The sequence below is a fragment of the Chanodichthys erythropterus genome, chromosome 10, assembly GCF_024489055.1.
Source record: "Chanodichthys erythropterus isolate Z2021 chromosome 10, ASM2448905v1, whole genome shotgun sequence".
In the NCBI taxonomy this organism is placed as follows: Eukaryota; Metazoa; Chordata; class Actinopteri; order Cypriniformes; family Xenocyprididae; genus Chanodichthys; species Chanodichthys erythropterus.
This window is the reverse complement of record NC_090230.1, coordinates 30,779,180-30,801,906: the sequence shown is the minus strand read 5'-3', so window position 1 is coordinate 30,801,906 and position 22,727 is coordinate 30,779,180. Positions and strand designations below refer to the sequence as shown.

Sequence of the window (22,727 nt, the reverse complement as noted above, 5' to 3'; positions counted from 1 at the left end):
AGATACGTTAGAGAGAGAGAGAGACCATGCGACGTCACCCGTGCAACTTGTTTAAACACAACACACAGGGCAATGTCTAAACGCTCTGAAGTGTGGTTACATTTCACAAAACTAGATGCAGATTGAGACAACGCAATTTGCAATATGTCTATAAAAACTTGCTATAAAACTATATAATCTATGATCCGCGTTGCAAACGTTGTTTTCCGCGTTGCAGAAACCGTGTGCTCAAGTATTGTCACAGTCATATTTTCCATGTGTTGCTAGTCAAACTCCAGCTCTGACAGCATTGTGGGGAAAATGAAACAAGACTTTTGTGCTACTGTGCTAAGGAAACATACACTCACGGCACGTGTCCGAACGCAATGAGGTGAAGAACAGGGCAAGAAACTGTCTTTCATTTTCATTTGAGTTCTCCGCTGTAATGCAATCTTATGCATAAAACATAACAGTTTATTGTCGTCTAGTGTGTAAAATTTCTAAATAAATAAAAAAAAATGTTTAAATTGAGAGGGTTGGGCTTATATTTACTGAAATAAATGTTTTTGTTATTACACGGAGAGTAAAGTACAGAAAAAAAGGTCCAGCATCAAATTTCTGGTACCGGTTAAAATGTGAACGGTACCCTACACTCTAAAAAATGCTGGGTTAAAAACAACCCAAGTTGGGTTGAAAATAGACAAACCCAGCGATTGGGTTGTTTTAACCCAGCAGTTGGGTTAAATGTTTGCCCAACCGGCTGGGTAGTTTTACTTAACTCAACTATTGTTTAAAAATGACAGTATTGCTTACTTAAAATGAACCCAAAATATCTTGAAAATTAACATTTATTAATATGTTTATTATTTTAATTTCATTTTAGATTCATTTTAAGTCAGCCATATAGTCATTTTCAAACAATAGTTGAGTTAAATAAAACTACCCAACAGTTGGGTTAAAACAACCCAATCGCTGGGTTTGTCCATTTTCAACCCAACTTGGGTTGTTTTTAACCCAGAGTGTAGTGAATAGGATGCTGAGTGCGCATTCTACAAGATAAGACATTTGTCTGATGCTTTTTTAAAGCTCTGTTGCGCAACGAATCCTCCGCCATGGTCTTGTCAGTCATCTCGTGTTGGATGAGCCGGGTGGAATTGAAGCAACCGATATCCAACTGAATTAAATGGTTTTTATTTCGATAAAAAGCAAAACGACAGTCGTAGCGGTGGCATATTCTATCCTAATTTCACGCTCACACACCGTCATGTCAATATAGCGACACCTTTTCACCTCGACGAGAAATCATCACATTTTAATCACGAGGCACGAGATCTCGTCACACCCCTTGAAATGAATCTGGCTGATTTTTGGCCCTATTGTGATGCGAGTTACTCGTTTTCATAAGAATGCTCTTTGTTTAAGGGCAAGTAGGTTTGGTGATAAATCGCAAACACAGTGGTTGTGTCACTCTCAACTACTTCTGCAGTCCGTGCTGTGGCTGAAGTGGCGTGAAGTTGAAGCAGCTGATTATCTGCACGCAAACTAATTTGGCCCGATTGCTTTTCCAACAAAAAGGCTGATGTGAAACTCTCAGCGGAAGACTGTGGTTCTCAAGTGTTCTGACTCGTCTTCAGTGAAACACGAACTTAAAGAAGAGCATCATCTGGTTCGGCCTCAGGAGAGGAATTTCTCCACAGACTCCAGAAGCTCGCTGGAGCAATTCAGGCTTTTGAGGTCCAGTATTAATTTGTCTTCTCTGCTCTGCGTCATTTGCTGCTCCTCTGATGTGGGGGCGATTATGATTTGTGGCTCCTCCGTGTCTTCGTAAAAAGCCAAACCATTGCTCAGGAGGCTTATAGAATTGCTGTCTTCCTGTTCCTCATTGCACTCCTCTTCTTCCCCTCCTGGAGTGTTTTTGGCCATGAGAAGCGGGACGGTGGCCATGTTGATGGACTCGGACGCCAGGTCAAGGCCACAATCGATCAAAGAGCTGCTCTCTGTGACTGCAGGCTGTGATAGACAAAACATTTACATTCATGCATTTGATGCTTTTATCATTGTACATTTAAAGCTATACTTACTATTGACCATCAAAGGCAGTGGCTAAATGCACCAAGTAAAAACAGCAGTTTATTTGCAACAAGTGTAAATAGTAGTCGTTAGATACTATTTGCACCTCAGTATTTTAGTACATTATAAAACAGTATGCAATGTGCTAATAGCCTATTAAGTATTAAGTATTTGTCGCTGTGATGAACAACATTGCGAATACAAAACAAGAAATGGCTGTTTGAATAATTTTTGAATCATTCAGTAGCGCAGCTGCTTTGTTTCCGGGGTAACCGCTGCATTTCTCCAGTGTACAGAAATGTATAGGATTATTTTTTTTTACAATGGATCCATAAATCGCAATTTTAACCAGAAAAATCGCAATTTGATTTTTCCCCAAATCGTGCAGCCCTAGTGTATAGTGCATTATTTGGGATGCAACTAATTGACTATTCACTGTAGTCACTCTTGTGAAGCACATACCTTACCTTCTCTTCACTGCGCTCTTCCTCTCCTCGGCCCTTGTTCTTCATCTTGCCGTGTTTCGTTTGCGGCTTCCGTCCTTCATCTCTCAGCAGATTTGCCGACTGCGAGTTTCTGAGGATCTGGCTCTTTTGCTCCACAGGATCTAATTCTACATCACTCCAGACCTAGAAATGACACGTTAAGCATAAAAGTCCTGCCATTTCTACTACTTTAACCACAATGAAACATAGAGTAATAGCTAGTCTACTACTTAAGGGGATAGTTCACCCAAATATATTGCATTACACCGCATCCCAAATTATTATGCAAGTGACATATTTCAGTACAATAAACATTCAGATGTTAGTTTTTCTAAGAAAATGTTTGTTTGTTTATTTATCCATGTCTTTTTAGATAACTGGTATTAATCTCAGACAAAATAATTTGCCAGGTCTATGGAAACCGAAGTTGTTCCACATCATTAATCAAGTCACAGTTCTCATGCAATATGGGGAGGAAAGATCTTTCTGAAGATGAACAGCATGAAATGGTGCAATGTTGTGCAAAAGGCATGAAAACAACTAATATTGAATACTAATATTCACATAGCGACTGCCGCAAAAGATACCAACTTTCATACCATTCTGATTAAGTAACGATTTTTAATATTTCAAAACACCAGAGGGTTAAGAACCTAAATGCCTATGTAGATACATAAATGTCATATTTAGTCACCTTTTTTATATAGCGCTTTTTACAATGCAGATTGTGTTAAATACTATTAGTGAAATGATTAGTGAAATACTAACCGTGTCTGAAGTGGACATAGAGGAGATTCGCTGGAACTTGGCCTTTGACCCTGATGACTGTCTGCTGAGCATGTGCTCCTTGAAGGAAGACTCACTGTTCGATACTGAGATGCAGTCTTTACGTGAAGACTGGGCTAGAAAATGCAGACAAGGCACCTTCTCTGCCAGAGTGTCTCTGAAAATCAGTCCAAAATGCACACTGCGTTGTATGTTTTTGCACAAAAATTGTGTGGTTTGCTCAGGTGTTTGCACTTGAACGAACCTGTATTTGGAGCGTATGATGGCGTAGATGAAGGGATTGTATATTGCTGATGCTTTGGCAATTACTGCAGGAACTGCCTTAGAATATGGAGAAAGAACGTGGCTGTATCTGGAACATAAAAACAACAACCAAAACACATCTTTATTTCTGGTACATTGCTGCGGCATTGAAATTCACGCTCAAACCCACAGTTACTGGCTTCAGAATCCGCGTCTTATGTGTTTTTGCCTCGTTTTCAATTACAAATATCTAAACATTCTTAAAACAAGACTTAATATCTTAAGCAATTTTGCTTCATTTAAGATTTAAGTTAAAGTTAAGTGAGTTTGTGCTTAAAACAAGAAAAAATGTCAGTGGGGTAAGAAAAATAATCTTGTTTATTTTTTAAATTCTGTTTATTTTTCTTGTTTTAAGCATAACTAAATTTGAATGTTTAGTTACACTGCGAAAAATTATTTTCTTAGCATTTTTTCCCTTGTTTTTCAGTACAAACGTACAAAATCTTAAAATCAAGTTACATTTACTTGAGAAGAAAAGTAAGATAAGTCTTGTTTTATGAACAAATATAAAAATTAAGTGAGTTTATGATTGTTATTTTTAGCATAAACACGTTTTTTGAAAATTTGTTTTTCAGAAAACGACTGAATATCTCATGAAAATATGCACAGTATCTTGATTTAAGAATGTTTATATATTTTTACTGGAAAACAAGACAAAAATACTGAGGACGAACATCTTTTTTAGTGTATTTTGTAGTGTATTTGTAATGGAAAACAATATACAATATTTTATTTTTATATATTTTTACACTGCAAAAAAATGTCTTATGTGTTTTTCCCTCGTTTTCAATTACAAATATCTAAACATTCTTAAATCTTGAAGCAAAATTGCTTACGATATTAAGTCTTGTTTTAAGTTCAAGTTAAGTGAGTTTATGCTTAAAAAAAAGAAAAAAAAAATGTCAATGGCATAAGAAAAATAATCTTGTTTTCTTTTTAAATTCAATTAATTTTTTTTTTGTTTTAAGCATGCCTCAATTTTGAATGTTTAGTTACACTGTTAAAATTATTTTCTTAGCATTTTCCCCCTTGTTTTTCAGTACAAACATCTACAAAATCTTAAAATCAAGATACAGTTACTTGAGAAGAAAAAAATATAAATCTTGTTTTATGAACAAATATAAAAATTAAGTGTGTTTATGATTGTTATTTTTAGCATAAACATAACTGTGCAAAAATATGCAAAAAATAAAATATACACAGTATCTTGATTTAAGAATGTTTAGATACACTGCGAAAAATTATTTTCTTAGTATTTGTTGTTTTTTAGTACAAATATCTATATGTTATTTTTATTACCCCATTGACATCAAACTTTTTCTTTGTTTTAAGCATAAACACTTAATTTTGTTAAAGCACTTAATATATGAAGTAATTTTGATTCTCAACTAAATGCATCTTGATTTAAGAATGTTTATATATTTTTACTGGTGTAGCGTATGCACACGTATCAGGATAATCAATAAACTTTGGAATGTCCAGAACGCTTTTAGCATGCTGGACTGGGTTGTAAAACCCCCCCAGAGACTGACCAGATCCACATTCCAACACCCCACACACACAGGGACACACAAAAACACACACACAGACAGACACAGAAACACACAATCATACATTTTCAACTGTATTTGTAAACTACCACTATGCTGAAATATATATTTCATATATTTTTAGGGCCTATGCATGTTTCCTAGTGTTTAAATGAGTGTATTTGTGCTAGTGTGCATTTTAACGATATAATTTTGTCTGTAAACCATAACTTCTCTCCTATGCCTTTCTGACCTATCGAGTTTGGTCTCGCCGTAAAGCTCCGGACACGAGCTATTTACTGAGATATGTCACACCGCTGACAAATGCATTTTTCTATGTGTTTAATGATACTGTGAAGAACACACTCCATTTGGAGATCTGAATTGATAGTCATAACTCATGCAGATTAAGTCGTGAGGCCAAGCAAAGGAAAAGCTTTCCCGCCAACTTTGCACCCATGTTATTGGCTACCCCACCTCAAGGAGGTGTGTCGGCTTATCTGTCATAAAAGCAAAGACGCACAATTCCAGACTTTCTCTCTCCCGTGTTCTCTCCCGATTGTCTCACGAGCATCTCGTGCACGTTTTTCCCGGACTCCTCCGGTGACCACGCGCTGCCACCGCGCTCAGCTTCGGGATCGCCATCTTCCAGCGAAACTCACTCTCGTCCTCAGTTCAAACCTTCCCGCTGAACGGAGGAAGCCAACGAACTGCACCAGCGCTAACCTGAAATTTGACACACGCAACCAATGCAAGTATACTGCCGTTTCTCAATCTTAGATGATGAAACTGATTTCCGTGCTGGCTTAGGACTGGTTGTGAGTTTGCTACTTGCCTTCTCTCTCTTTCCTTCTCTACTTCTATTCTTGTACATAGGTGTGTATTTTCTTGTATATATATTTAGAACCTCGGTATTCGTAGTTTGCATATATTAAAACGTTATTCATGCTCGATTGTTCTGTTTGTTCTTTCAGCGGAAAACCCAAGTCACTTTAACGTTTTTTCGATCGCTTTATGCTTTAGTTATTTTCATGGCCAGAGAATAACTCCGTTTATAATATTCTGTGAGGGACTTAGTTTGCTGGACAAACGAGCAGTTTCTCTAAATAATTATTAAACCAGAACTAATCATATATGTAATTGATTATAATTCGTTGTAATTGATTCACAATATATGTTTAATTCCCCATTGGGTCGATATATGAATCATAATTTATTCATAACCTTATGAATTATTATATTCATATTTCATCCATAAATTGATTAATAACCGCTACATTTCGTTACATATATTAAATGGTGGAGAATGCAGGCATGAATAAACAAAGATTATGAGCTTAAACCACTGTCAATTTAAAAGTGTGCATTTGATAATTCCAGTCAGAATATGTCAGACGATGCGCATTTTGGTCACTAATTGCTGGCTTGTTAGATGCTGATAAAGTGATGGCTTGAATTGACATCTCTACTGTAACTGAAAGAGTCTACTCTTGACACATTTTAGCATATGTTCAAATGGTATCAGTGTAAAGTTAATCTGATTTTAGCGAAGAAATCCTAATCTCAGTATTAGAGCGTAAGCCTGTGTTGACGAAGGAATCTCAGCTCAGCGGCATGTAAACTGTACCAGAATTGATTATTCTGCTTTGGTTGGAGAAATACCAATTGCAGTATTGCTTAACCTGTTTCTGATGAATGAATCTCAGTACAGTGTTATATAAATGTAGATTTGGGTAATGCTCCCCTGTTATAGTTAAGATTGATGTCATTCATCTAAACTTTGCCTGCACCTACAAGCATAGCTATCTTTTGACCAAAACTGTGTTTCACTCGCTGAAAGGAATATCAGTATTCATGCACAAGACGGACTTAACTATATATGCTTAAACAAGCTTTGACTTACAGCAAACTGTGTAATTACCCTTTAAACAAGTACAAGACGTTGTTTAAAGTAGAGAGAAGAGTTTACATGAGTAAAATTTGCAAATGCCAAAACATATTTGCATTTTACTGAATGTAATATCAAGTTTTTGAAAATCTGAAAGTATAAGCGTCACATTTTAACTCTATACGTAACTTGTTTGAAATGAGCAGACAGTCTCAATAAACTGTTTGAATTGCCCAAATGTGCATTGGTTCCCATGACAACGACTTGTCACAGGAAGTGCTAACTCATCACCCTGTGATGCCATATTGTAAACAAACCAGGCTAGGTGGCTAAGCTAACCTCACCTAGCAGCCCTGCACCTCAGGCTAAGCTAACTAATAGCTTCTACAGTTAGTGGTTAGCATCATTTACGTGAAGCCTTTAACTATAGCTTGTGTGTATGCAGTGTGAAATGATCTAAACCAATTTCCCTTAACCACATTCCTGGTTTTCTGATTTCTTTCTTTCCTTACCTTTAATTCTTCTCAGCTAATTTCACCTGCACTTAGGTGCATTTCTCCCTGAACACTGTTCAGCTAAATCTGCAGTTACTAGGGTGATTAAATCTAAATTTAATTACATGTAAACTGTTTAACTAAAGAAGAATTCTAGGATTTATTGAGATATTTCAATAACACGTTGACTAAACTTCTGGGAGGGACACACACATGGTGTGGTCCTGAACACGCTGCAGCTGTGACCAACTATAGAGTGATTTCCAAAGCTAATCTAATTGTTAATCACTAGTGCTATTGACTATTCCCAATACCAGGTCATTCTGCTGTTTTAATCACTTCTTTAAATATTTTATTGATTTTAATTATAATAGCAGTCAGCTATTTGTTTTTACTAGTATTTCTTTCATCTATGTGATTTATTTACATTTTCCTGTTTAGTCTTGTGTGGTTTAATTTCCCAATATAACCACAAGCAACTAGACATACTCTCCTTCTTGATTTTGTTTATTTACAACAGTTGCTTCAATTTTATGAGCCAGTTACAAAGGAATCCGAATGATTGCTATGGCATAATTTTGAGCACCACTAATAAGCACAATCTAATAGGAAAGCTCTCCTCTTCCTCTCTCTTTCTCTTTTCCATTTGTTCGGAGGTCAAGCCTGTTGTGAGCCATCAGTAAGAAATACTAAGAAATAATCTGACCACAAGAACCATCTTAAGTCATTTATTAAAGCTAGCTGTATTTTATACACCTGGCTGCTCACTGTGCCTTTAGCCCTAAATTCTGTTTGATCTTGCAGTAGTCTCTTGCCCTTACTCTCACCACAAGCGTGCCTAAATGTTGCAGATGCTCAGCCTAACTGCCCAGATGGCAGACCAAAAGGACTGGCTATGTGTCGTGAGGAACACCCTCCTAACCAGTGCTGCTGAGCAATTACGGCACCAGAGCCAAAAGCAACTGCACAAAGATGGAAGAGAAGTAAAGGCAGATGACTCAAACCAGAGGTGTGATCACAATGATCTGACTGAAGTCAACTTTTTCTTGGCCCACATCCTCGCTGTTTTGAAACAGGAGGTGGACAACCTCAAACTCCAGATCACAGAGACTCACAAGGAGCTGATGCATGCTAAAAGCCACATAGACCAGCTAGAGATGGAGGCTCGGGACAGACACAAGGACCTGACAGAATAGAGACACCGAAGAAAAGAGAACTGAGACTCTCTTACCTGCAGCAAACAGAACCACTGCAGGAGAAACGTCTCACTTCACCGCATGGAGTCAGCAGAAAAACCTCCCCCAGCCAAGCACAGAGGTACAGAGGGGGAGGCCAAAGCCTTCTGCTTGACACCTTATCAGCCAATTTCCTGAAATCCTCTGCAGCTGCAGAAGGAGAAGGATTAATTCAGACAGACCCAGGTACCAGACCTACCACAGGGAGAAGCCAGGGATGGGAGCATCCTCTCCCTGCAGACACAGCAGGATCTCCAACAGCAGGCAGCCCAAGGACGACTGGACACGCCTGCATCGGACCTGCAGGAGCTTCTAACGCTAGTAAGATAGCTCCTTGAACAGTTCTTACCTGAGGAGTACTCAGCAGTACAAGCTTCTGACCACTCACACAACACCAGCTCAGAGACCTGAGCTTGTCTACTGTCTACATCAACCGCAATGGAACGACCACCACTCCAGGAGACACATACAACCAGAGCCCATCACAGCCTTCCAGCCTTGTGTGCCAGTGGTGTGTCTGATCTTTCTACACCTTCAACGTCGCTCGCTGTTGTCCATAGAAAGAACAACAACGACCGAAAGGGGGGATGTAACGTCTGGACCAATCAGCCACACAATTATTCATTGTATTTAATGAATTACCCATAAACTCACTCTCCCTATCAAAGTTCTCTGAACTCATCCCCCTAAAACTGTAACCAGCATCCCAATGTTGCTAGCACACAGGCCAACCTAGGTGTCCTGTTACAGTTATATGGTACTTTTATGACCCAGAAGAATTCTGGAGAGACTAGTGACTCATTCTTCCTGAGAAGGACAAATAAACTCTCTTAATCCTATGTATTATCTATATAACCACTTGGGAAATGTATAAACATGTATCCAAGTTTCCCATCTCATGACTTTCCTTTTATAGGCTTTATTCTATGTATTAATTCTCTCTTTTGAACTATTTTGGTATTAATGTTCCATAGTTGCAAATGTATAGTTAACTGAGATCACATTGGCAGCATGCTTGGTATCTACGGACTCCAACTTTCATTTCCTATTTGGTAATTTATGTCACATGTTACTAACTCTGTGACACATTAGTATTATAAGAATCTAGAAGGTTATTCTTTCATTCATCCAATCCAGTGTCTTATGCTAATATCTTGCTACAGAACAAAGACTCGTAAAACTTCCCTCTGAAAGGGGAACTCCTTATTGGCTCAGACACCTCAAGAGGGTGTGACATCTTCACCCCTTATATTCACTGATCACAAGGAACCCCCTCTCTTCCTGCTCTTCCTCCTCTTCTTCTCTTTTACTGATGAATGCTGACGTCAAGATGATGCTTTAAGAAGCTAGAAGCTTCTAAGGAACCCCAAGCTTGTGCCAGGCCTCGGCCTAGACCTTCCATTCACCAAAGATCCTCTGAATCCAGCCGGTTCTCTTTCGTCAAGAAAATATCAGCAAAGATTCAACGGGAGCCTCCACAAATTGCATCAGGACAGTTTTAATTCAACTTGGAGAGACATGCAAGTATCAAACTTAGTCTCATTATCGGATACATTGAGTATCCTTACCCCTTTTAAAGAAGGGCCTGTTAAAACTAAACTGATGGTTTGCTCAAGGCTGTTGATCTGCTGAATGTCCAACAATGCTGTAACTTCTTGCTTCCTGTACTCCGCTTTCTCTCTCTCTCTTGGTAAACTGTATGCATGTATGTGTGTGAATGTTAGAGTAGTTTAAGTGTTTAGTCTAGTTAATAAAGTCTTGTTCATGTCACACGTAAGGTTGTCCGTGTTTTGCGCTCATGTACGGGAGTCCCTATTCATGTCGGTCCTGACTACAGGCTTTTAGTAGAATAAGATTGTTATTTCCCATAACCTGGAAATGAACATTTCTTAGTTAATAAACAATTAACACTGTGTGTTCATTGAACAACAGGTTAATTGTTTGTAATATTAATTTTATTACATTAAGTTAATTTTATTGACTGATTAAAATATTAATAATTAATTATAACTAGTTATGATTAATTATTCATATTTATTTTGAGCTAATTTGCTACACTGGAAAACAAGACAAAAATACTGAGGACAGAAATCTTTTTTGTAGTGTATTTGTACTGGGAAAAAAAGTATTTGTAGTGTAGAAAAATGGAGCAACACACCACTGGAACCAAACAGAGAGCCGACTAAATAAAGCTGAAGACCCCTGCTGTGGCTGTTTACATGACATGGAAGTGACCCAGAGGTGTTGTTGGTTGAACGGAAAGAATCACATGGATGGTTATGTCTGTCCTCCAGCAGACTGCACACCAAGGCTTCCCGTCCGCTCTTATAAAGGTGTTAGCATCAAACTGGCTCGCCCTACGTGAACCCCAGCAGCCCTCACTTCAGCTGACAAACACTGTCTTTCACTTTGGACAGTGCTTCTATAAAAGGATGTCTTTTTACCCTGGAATTCTTAGAAAGTCTCAGATCTTCTGCATGGTTTGACTCCCTTTAACAGGCTACACATGAAGCAGAATACTTCTTCGAGAGATTAAATGAGCTACATGAAAACGGCCATCACTGTTTAGGGCCAAACTGCCGAAAATGAAAGTGTGCATGTATGTTCAATGCAAATGGGAGAATAGAGGGATGATGCATTTTTTTTTGTAGGCCAAAACCCCGAAATATGACACATTTTAGCACTTCTGGCTCCATCGTCCTAAAGTCGATGTTGAAGCTTAGTGATGGTGAACTAATCTCACCATGGTTCCAAAAGAAGGTTTTCACAGCAATCCCATAGAAGAACCATTTTTGGTTTCTCAAAGCAGTTTTCAGTGAAAAGTTCTTAAAAGAACCCATTTTTTCTTAGTGTGTTTTAAAGTTTAAGTTTAAAATCTATATCTCTTTCCACTATAGAGGGTAAGCATGTTACGTAATTCTGCGGTTACGTGTTGCAGCATTGGTTTTCAGCGTGAATGCTGTGAAAAACACACAAAACACATCAAAAACGGGAAAGAGCTTTGCGACTGACTGCACAAATAGCTTTGACACAAAATCTGAGGTATATTTTTACAGACTGCTGAAAGCTACAGAAAAAAAGAATGCTGCAATTCACAGAAACAACTGGACTCCAAGCAGAGAAACATGTTTTGCAGTTGGATTTTGGGATAAAATCATACCCTATATATTATATTGTTATATATTGCGTCATCAATTAAATATTTACTATCTTATATTCTGCATAATTGGGTGTTTTTAAATAAACACTGACAAAAACTATATAAGTTTTAGGGCTGGATGATATGACGATATAACATTGATATAAGTGATTACTCGGATTTAAACCTACCTATATTGTATTTATATAAAATATTCACAGGCAGATTTGCTTTATGCGTCGAAATCAGGCACATATAAATGTCAGGAAACACGACTCCTGAATGCATGTCAATATCCATGGATTAGTTTTCTTTGACATGTCATAAGGAACACTTTCGAGCCCAACCTTTAGTGTAATCGTTTGTTTCCTCTATTAAATCTAGTCATGCAGCAGGTTCTTTTGCCACTCAGTCCAGCAGAGGGAGTGCGTTCCGGCGGGAAAGTGACATCTATGCATACCCTCTATAAAGAGAATTTTGTGGAATGGAAAGGTTCCATGGATGTTAAATGTTCTTCATGGAATGCCAATTTTTAAGAGTGTGTATACATATACAGATTAACATACATGTATTTTCAGTTGTTCAAATGTTTATTTGCTGTTGGATATTAATAGAAAAAGATCAAGAGCATAAAAGATCCAGGCTAGAGATGCACATGCATGTACACAGCATTAACATTTAAACAACAGACTAACCAAAGACACAAAAATTCCATATATTGTTTGAAATAATTCCAAAAAGATCACGATGATAGTTACCCTGCCCAGGCGATGAGAGTGACGCAGGCGTAAGGAGACCAGGACAGCACAAACACAATGATGACCACAAACGCGATCTTCGCCAGCTTCCACTCTGTCTTTATGGACTGCTGCTGGATGAGGGTGGTCTTCCTCACATGGCTTCCCATCTTCTCAAGATCTCTGAACACATTGGAAGATGGACAATAAGAATTTTTACACCATGTACACCATGTAGATGTTCCAGTTATGATGACCAGATGTCCTGCCATGACTTTGTCCTGATTGTTTATGGTGATTTTGAAGATTCTTGTCCAAAAACATTAACCCTCTGGAGTCTGAGGCTGATTTGGGGCTTGGAGAAGTTTTGACATGCCCTGACATTTGTGCTTTTTTCAGTTGTTCATAAACATATAAATGACAAAAGTGTCATTACACTGTATTCAGCACAAACTACACTCTTAAAACAGATGTGTTAAAAACAACACAACTTGTGAGGAACATGTGTGTACATGTTTGTGTTTTTGAAGGAATAATGTTTATGCGTGGTTATTGAAAAAACAAAAAACTTAAGGCACTGAAATAAGGCCCAAAAAAAAGTATAGTAAATCTGTGTTCACAAGACTTTTGGGTATTGGAGGTTGTAGACTAGAATTTTTGCTTCAAAATGAGGTAAAAATTATGCTGCCTGCTTGTTCATATAAAACAATAGAGAGATTTAAATTTTGTAAGACATTTTTTGTCAAGAAACACAGTATGCATGGAGGTGTGAATCATCATGAATAATGGGCCATTTACACCTGAGAAGACAAAAGACTCGCATAATAATGACCTGAAATGACTTGCATATTAATGAGGCCTTTCAGTCAGGTAGGCTGTGAAAAAACCCTCTGTAATCATGTCTCAGCTCAATTTAAAATAATGGTATTCTATTATATTCTTTAAAATATCATGTATTTCTGTGATGCAAAGAGTCTGAACAATTATGTTACCTCTATGGTATTTCATGTAGGCTTTTAGCTTAAAAGCATGCACATTTGGAGAAATATTGATGGATTCTTATATGTTTATGTCAATTTTCTATACAGAGGAGTAATATTTATTAAATATTTATAGTCATCACTATGAGTGCTGGATACTGTGTTTTCAATTCATACTTGCAGCCAGAGGGCGCTATGTGCACCTTCAGGCCACAAATTCATATAAAGAAGAACAGGAACCTGGAGCTAATGGCATGTCTTTTAGAGATAGCTAACCATGGCTTTAACATCCAAATAAACACTTTTCAAGACAATAAATACACGATTGAGACGATGAAATCATGTATTGCCTCTGAATTTGCGTCTGAATAGCGCTGGCTCTGTGGGCGTGGCCACATTAGCGGATAATGAGCTGAATCACGGATTTCTGACATGGCTCTCTTTTCATACAGATTACATAAACACAGAATTTTTGTTTTCGATTTCACTTACATGATTTTAAACCTTACATTTCAACGTTTCTTTAGACATGTGTCATTTTTTTGTCATTAGTATTCACTAAGTTACAGTTCATTTTCTGAGAACTATCAGATTGGACTTTGTTCAGAGGGAGAGGAGAGATCACGCATCATGTTAGTTTTCTTTATTTTACAAAAAGCACTACATTGTGTTTTTACTCTGAGTGTACACAAATAAAAGAACATATTCTATAGTTTCAATTGATATATTACTTATGTCTCTATGACAAGAAATGACGGAGTATTTTAAGTCTGTTTTGCTGCAATGTGAAAAAAATCCTGCAAAACGCGCCGGCGCGTTAACGGACTCCAGAGAGTTAACTTGACATTAACTTTTTTGCTGCGGCTAGTGGTTTTGCAAAGATACTTGCCACTCAGCATTTTCACTGGCCAAAACTTTGACATTGATATCCTGGGGAAAAACTTCTATATAGATATTTTTAATATTATCTCATAATTTGGCAGCAGGTTTATTAGGCTGCTGTCTAAAAAACAGGTCTTACGGGTGTGGAACGACATGAGGGTGAGTAATAAATTACATTATTTTCATTTGTGCCCTGTAACACTAACAATATTCATCCGTGTGTTGTACCATTTTGTACCTGCTTGCATTACGAATGGCGAGGAACATGAAGAAGTAGCAGTAAGAGATGATTCCAAGAGGGACGAAGAACACGAAGCAGCAGAGCATCAAGGTGTAGCTCTTGTTTGCTGGAGTGGACGTCACATAGTCCCATGTGCAGGATGTCATGAGGCCTTCTGGGATATAGGAACCTATCGAAGAACGATTACAACACAGTGTCTAAGATTGTGGAGAAACTTCAAAATATCACATTGTAGAGGTGGAAATCATTAAGCATCTCATGATCTTATCTGAATCATGATGCAATTATAAAACGATTCTTGATCTACATTTTTTCTTATTAATTAAAGAGTTTACTAACTTAACTTTATTAAATTACTTGTTTAATTATAAGTACTTACAAATTATTATAGGCTAACTGAGCAAAAAAATGCAATGTGATGCAGATGCTGATATTCATATGACAAAAAAGAAAGATTGAATTCTGCTATAGTGCATATGCGGGGGAAACTAAGTTCAGAATCGTTGAAGAGAGAATCATGATGTATGAGAAAATTGATTCTTTTCTCCCACACTTATCATATTGTTCTCTTTCAAAGGCGGAGGAAATACGTGACACTCACTCCATCCCAAAAGAGGTGCAAGACTCCAGGACAGAGAGTAGATCCAGACCAGGAGGATGATAATTAGCGTCCGCCGTCCGGACGTCCAGCGGATGGCCTGCAGGGGTTTGGTGATCACAATGTAGCGGTCGATGGAAATGGCCAAAAGGTTGATCATGGATGTGATCCCGAACAGAGCCCCACAGAAGGCGTACATCTTACAGCCTGTGTGGAGAAGCACATACAAGCACATGGGATATGGAAACAGTAAATGAGTAAGTCTGGATGGGAAGATTGGGAAATTAGTTACCCATTTCACCGAACACCCATTCCTTGTACATGCAGTTGACGAAGAAGATTGGCGACTGAGTGATGGCCATGAGAAAGTCACTCACAGCAAGATTCATGATGAAGTAGTTTGGAGGCGTCCGTAGCTTTTTGTTACTGAAACACAAAATACCTTTTAACAGTTTGTTACAATCCCAGTTTCAAAAAGCATGTTATTTATGGCCATTTCCTCAATACACATTAGTAAACTGATAGACTTTGACCAACCAAACACCAACAGCTTCACCTCACACCCCTTTAAACCTTAAATGCACAGATTTTACTTTCATATGACCACTTTTTATTATTTTTTATTTTTTTTGTGCAGTTGCAGTTTTAAACAGTATGCAATCATACACTCTAAAAAAATGCTGGGTTAAAAACAACCAAATTTGGGTTGAAAAAGGACAAACCCAGCGATTGGGTTAAATGTTTGACCAACCTGCTGGATAGTTTTATTTAACCCAACTATTGTTTAAAAATGACTATATGGCTCGCTTAAAATGAACCCAAAATATGCTGGAAATTAATAATAGGTTCCATGAATGTTAATAATAATAATCAAAAGGTGAACATTTATTAATAAGCAATTTAATAAATGTTTATTGTTTAATTATTATTCATTAAACTTATTAATAAATGTTCCTTTCCAACATACTTTGGGTTCATTTTAAGCAAGCAAAACAGTCATTTTAGTTGGGTTAAATAAAACTACCCAGCAGGTTGGTCAAAACATTTTACCCAACCGCTGGGATAAAACAACCCAATTTTTTCAATTTTTAACCCAACTTGGGTTGTTTTAACCCAGCTTTTTTTAGAGTGCATGTATGTAAAGATTCAGCTGAGGAGTGCATTTCTGCATGATGCATTATGAAACAAGCTCTTCCTTAACCCCGTAAAGCCTGACATCAGGAAGAAATAGTCAGAAAGAATATAATTGTTTGAAATGCAAGTTTACTGAACCTTTAGACAAAATATTTTTAAAAAAATCTAAAGTATTATATTTGATATGGCTCATATAGTGAGAATATGGAGGGGGAAAAAAGCTCAGTTTTATTCAGAGGCCCAAACTGACCAAAAATATGCAATTTAAATGCTATTTATTTGGACAAAAAGTAAGTTGCTAAGTAACTTAAGTTGCTTCAGTCCAGTAAATGTTCATCTTGAAATATTACTAATGATATTCTTAAGTTTACTTGATAGAATCAGTTCAGATTTCACAGCAGAAAACCATGTGAAGCATGAGCTGAAGGAGGACGTTTGTACAATTCTACTAAAAGATTTTTACTTGCTAATTAAGTCTAAACATTCAATCAGACAACAGAAAGCAAAATTTTGATCATGTTGAACATTTAGAGGAAGTTTGTGAATCAAGTATGATACAGCAGCTTTAAAGCATCTATGGGGTAAAACAGTGAGAGAAACTTCTACACGCTTTAAAGGTTCATTGACTCGACGCATGATTCATCGCTCAACAATCATTGTGATTGCACGTCATCTCATTAATCGCACAGTCACGGTTCACACCATTTCCTCTGATTGGAAGTGGCCTGGCATCACCTTATGAACCATCAGGCATTAGTCGCCCTCGATACATCAGCACTTCACAAGATGAACATGTCCTTTCCTAGAAAGCTCTCAGCCGACAGACGACTTCCTGAAAGATGCTTCAGTTTGAGCCATTCTCAGTTAGGGAGAAAATTCACACATATGAAAAGAGTCTGTTATCGACGTGTGATGAACAGCAGTCACGTTTAGTTATTATTAGGTAACACTGGAAATAATCCGCGAAGGATGTGGATTGTGGCTTTGTTTTGCACACATCGGACAATATTAATATGCAGATGCATGAAGCGAGTTACCTTGCACATAAAAAAATACATTATCCTAATTAAAATTTCACAACTTATCACACTTTACATAATGTGTTAGTATAATGTTGAAATTATCTGCACACTAAAAATGCTGGCTTAAAAACAACCCAAGCTGGTTTGAAAATGGACAAACCCAGCGGTTGGGTTAAATGTTTGCCAAACATGCTGGGTAGTTTTATTGTTTAAAAACTACTGGATTAAAATGAACCCAAACTAGGTAGGAAATTAAAAATCAGACACATAACTACAAGAGGCAACAATAAAAGGTGAACATTTATTAATAAGCAATTAATAAATGTTTATTATTTAATTATTATTTATTAAACTTATTAATAAATGTTCATTTCCCACATACTTTAGGTTCATTTTAAGCAAGCAATACAGTCATTTTTAAACAAAAATGGAGTTGAATAAAACTGGAATAAAAATTGAGTTGGGATAAAACAAGTGTTACATTGTAGTGTAGTGATGTAGTGTTACATCAATAAATAAATGCTTTATATAGCTTTATACTACTAGTATTTTTCACTGCAAAAACATAATTTTTCTTCTCCGGTAAATGTATCTTGATTTAAGATTTGTAATGGAAGACCATAGAAACATAAACATTTTTGCAGTTTGTTCATGTTGATTAATGTAGTTAACTAATGAAACCTTTTTATAAAGTGTTTGCAAAATGCATTTAAACATATGTAAACTTTATGAGCTTGTTGAGTATGTCTAAGCACATTTAGTAAATTCGGTCTCCCACTCAGCACAGTTAATGGAGATGAGAATAAATGAGAAAGAATAAATGAGAAAGCGTTCTGATGAGGTCAGGCATTGATTCCTGTCATGTGCAATGGGTCTGGTAAATTAAACAGGCCGTCACTGGCTTTGTTTCTGAATCCTGTCAATGATCATTGAGAAACAGATGGTTTGTTTTCCACTTCCATGCCATCATGTGCCACTGTCACCCATTACCCCTTCACTCCAAAATCCTACAGGCCTGCATGTGCATCTGATTAATTACGGTCAGAAACATTTTGCTTCGTTTACACTCAGTGTGCAACATGTTATCTAATTGTGTGGCTTCTTTTCTTGACATTATGCAATCACATTGTTAGTGGACCATTGCAAACAGCAGCTTCCAGAAGGCAAGTTGAAAATAAACAGTAACAATAAGGTCTCATTTGTTAGCTTTATTTAATGCTTTATCTAACATAGATTAACAATGAAAAATTTTTTAAGCATTTATTAATACTGGTTAATCCTAGTTATGGCAAGACACAACAGCTGAATAGGCAATACAAATGTAGCTAATAGATATCACCATGATCACATTAAGAATTGAAAACATTTTTTGTAAGTTTTCTAAATTCTATATATTCTAAATATGCAAATGAAGCATCATATGCACTAATTTGCAGAACATAAATCCCAACATTGGTTTGAAATTCTTGTTTTATTTTGTTGACATATTAGAGTTAAAGGTTTTTACAGAAGGGATTTTGGATATCTCTTTTTATCACTCCAGAAAGCAGAAAATACTGTCGACAGACAGAAAAAAAAAAGTCATTTTTTACCATGTTTTAAAGAATACAATTTTATAAATCAGACGAATGATATATGAACAAACCCCTCAGTAAAAAGCTTCAGAATATAGATAGGAATAAATGTGTAAATTTTGGTGTTTGTAAGTGCTGCTGAAGTGGAGAAAAAAACTCTTTAAAGGTATGAATTGACAGTCGCGAATAGATAAAATGCAATAAAATAAACACAAAGTTATTTTGGATGTTTTGAGCCAAAAGTCCAAAATCTCAAAATTGACCAGTGTATGATATAATGTATTTGTCTGTAATGTCTCGCCTTAATAGAAATACATTTATTTATATTTTGTTCATGTTAGTTCAAAGTGCATTAACTAATGTTAACACATACAACTTTTAACTCAAAAACATATTAGTAAATGTTAAAATTAACATTACATAAAAATAATAAAGACTAGAAAGTTTAATAATAATAATAATTAATTATATTAATTAATAGATCAAGTATTTTAAGCCAAAATATCAAATGTATAATAAAAAAATCAAATATCAAAACAGTAAATATTCTATAAACATTCTTAAAAAAAATCTCCTTTTGCTTTCCACAGAAGACAAACCAGGTTGGAATAAAAGTTCAAAAAGTAAATGAGTTTTCATAATTCAAAATGTGAATGCAGGTCCGTCTCTCAGTGTCAGACTCAGACCTTCAGCGCTCATGAGAGTGTGTTTGTCTTTAGAGATGTAATCCAAGAAACCGTCATGGGACTGAAGAGAGCGAGAGTGAGAGATGAACTAAATGTAAAAAGTATGTTTGCGGCCCTTGAGGATTTAGGCTGAATGCATCGCATAGAGCATTAGATATCATCCGAGACAGAGAAAGATGCTGGCACTTCTTCATGACTTCAGTCCGTGAGTACTGAAAACACACACTAAACCTGCAATATACGACTCCACATTCACACTGCAGTTATCATATGTGAAAAATCAGGCTTTTACAGTGCATTTAGTATGAAATAGAGAGAATATGGAAGAAAAAAACAGCAAAAATTTATTCAAAGGCCCAAACTGAGCAAAAATATGCAATTTGCTGCAGATGCTAATATTTATATGGACAAAGAGTGATGAAATTGTGAAGCTTGTAATGTAAATCAATGAGATCTTTATATAGTATAGCAGATACTTGCATAAAATGCATATAAATATCAATATCTGCCAATAATATAGAAAGTAGTGGGTAACACTTCAGTATAGGGAACATGTATTCACGATTAACTACAACTTTTGCCTCAATTAACTTCTAATTTACAGCTTATTAATAGTAAGGTAGTTTTTGTAGCATTAAAATGTAGGTATTGGGTAGGATTAGGGCATGTAAAACAAGGTCATGCAGAATAAGGCATTAACATCTGCTTTATAAGTTCTCATATACAACCAATATGCAATATGCAAGCTAATAAGCAACTAGTTAAAAGTGAGAACTGAACCCCTAAAATAAAGTGTTACCATGTAGTCTTAATAAGATATTTAAATGCTTAGTTTAATGATCAGCTCTGTATTTTTAAAACATATAATGCAATGCAATACAATAATGATTGAGAGATATATAAACATTCCCCAAAAGCCTGATGATCATATTTGATACTCATGATATATATATATATATATATAAATATATTATATATATATATATATATATATATATATATATATATATATATATATATATATATAAATATAAAGATAAAGTAAAAAGTAAACCTGCTTCAGTGGAGTTAAAATATTACCAACAATATCAAAGTTATTCTTAAGTTTACTCAATAAAAACCAGTAAAGATTTCATTCACAGCAAAAAATGTGATCCATGCTGAAGGAGGACGTTTGTACAATTATACTAAAAGACTTTTAAAGGATTTTATTTTAAAAGACTTAACTATCAATTCTATTTCCTGCTTGAATGTTGATTATTTTCCTCATATTCTCCATTGTTGCAGCTCCTCTCTTCCCAGTCTGTCAGTAACGCTCTGTTTAGTTCCTCTGTTTAGAAGAATATTGTGACGTGTTCATTCCCAGAAGAAATTTCAAGACTACAATGGAGACGTTTCAGGGAGTTCAGAAACACTGACACTGATATAGAGAAGAACTCCTGCTGGAGGGACTTTTTCATGTTCAAACAGCAACGTTACACACTAAGATGAACATGTAAAAAAGCAGAATAGGACTCCTTTAACATGTTCACTTTCATACTTAAATGTAGTTTCACTCCCAAAGCGTTGCAGTGTGTATGATGAAGCTGAAGTGTGTCCGCTGTCATCATCTGTTACTGATGGCAAACTGTCCCTCTCAGCAAAGACTAAAATAAATCTGTCAGTATAAAACCACGTCAAGACTGGCAGACTTCAAGTATACAGCAGTACAAGTAATTAAAACAAATGACACAACATAAGCAGTGACTCATAATTTAAGAGAACAACAAACATTTGAAGCATCAGCACAACTGTTTTCAGCATTGCATCAAATCATCATATTAGAATGATTTTTGAAGGATCATGTGACACTGAAGACTGGAGTAATGATGCTGAAAATTCAGCTTTGATCACTGGATATAAATTACAGTTTACAATATATTCACAAAGAAAACAGTTATTTCAAATTGTAATATATTTTAAAATTTTTACTGTATTTTTGAGCAAATACATGCAGCTTGGTGAGCAGAAGACACTTAAAAACAAAAACATAACATTTAAATTTTTCCAAAATTTTGGAACTCTAGTGTATACTCTTACTGCATACAAACTATTGTCTTATGACATTTTTAGGAGAAACATCTGAGGCCAGATTAATACTTAAATGATATATAATTAAAAAAACTCTTAAGAGAGCAACCTCTGGGAACTTGTGTTTAATGCTTAACTGGAAACTTTCATTGTCAAAATTATTTGGCACAGCCTTATAAGAATACATACACCTTAATATTGAATATATGAGACCCATAGGCCTACCTAAAGAAGGCGTACATGACCAGCAGGTTCCCGATCACTCCCACAGCCCCGATGATCGCCACGAAAAAAGCCACTATGTAGTGTGCATGATCGGGAACGTCCACTTTCCTGAAGAAGCCACGATCCATGTCCATGGGCCCCTCCATTCCTGTGACGACGAGAGCGCAAACGTTACTTAGCACTCCATCAAACCCCATTAAACTCGTAGAGAGTTTATGAAGTACATTCTGACTCGTTCTCCAGGAGAACCTCTTCACAGTGACCTCGCTCACAATGTGAAAAACACATTTTTTGCTGGTTTAGTGTGGTTATACCAGCGTTTTTTGCTTTGAGCCCTTATCTGTTGCACAAGCGTCCAAGAACTGCGGCGCATGTGATGCGAGAGGCTTAAGGGAAATAAGAACATGCTCTGTTTGTGCTCTTGACCTTCCTGTACTGCGACGCCAAACAGAGAACTGCCTCAAGCTCCAGAAATATGGAGAAAGCAATAACACATGCTGCAGATATACTAGAACATACTTCTTCTTCTTTTAAAAACATAGTAAATAGCATTGTCCTTGAATCACATGGTGAATGTGATGAAGGGTTGACACACCTTTAGCTTTAGGATGGAGGTTCAACAATACTTTCCTCATTTGATCAGTAGTTACAGCCCACCATGAAATTTGTT

At 36.4% G+C, this 22,727-nt stretch overlaps 1 protein-coding gene across 1 annotated transcript; it reads right to left on the bottom strand.

Moving 5' to 3' along the window:
* Positions 1–1,618: 1,618 nt before the first annotated feature.
* Positions 1,619–22,306, bottom strand: opn4xa (opsin 4xa). The gene is made up of 9 exons (XM_067398943.1): positions 22,058–22,306; positions 15,639–15,772; positions 15,350–15,553; positions 14,746–14,917; positions 12,667–12,828; positions 3,565–3,672; positions 3,303–3,477; positions 2,517–2,678; positions 1,619–1,989 (listed from the first exon to the last, which is right to left on the bottom strand). Exons 1-9 carry the CDS (start codon positions 22,252–22,254, stop codon positions 1,654–1,656), a joined length of 1,650 nt encoding a protein of 549 aa, XP_067255044.1. The 5' UTR covers positions 22,255–22,306; the 3' UTR covers positions 1,619–1,653.
* Between the last annotated feature and the right edge of the window lie 421 nt (positions 22,307–22,727).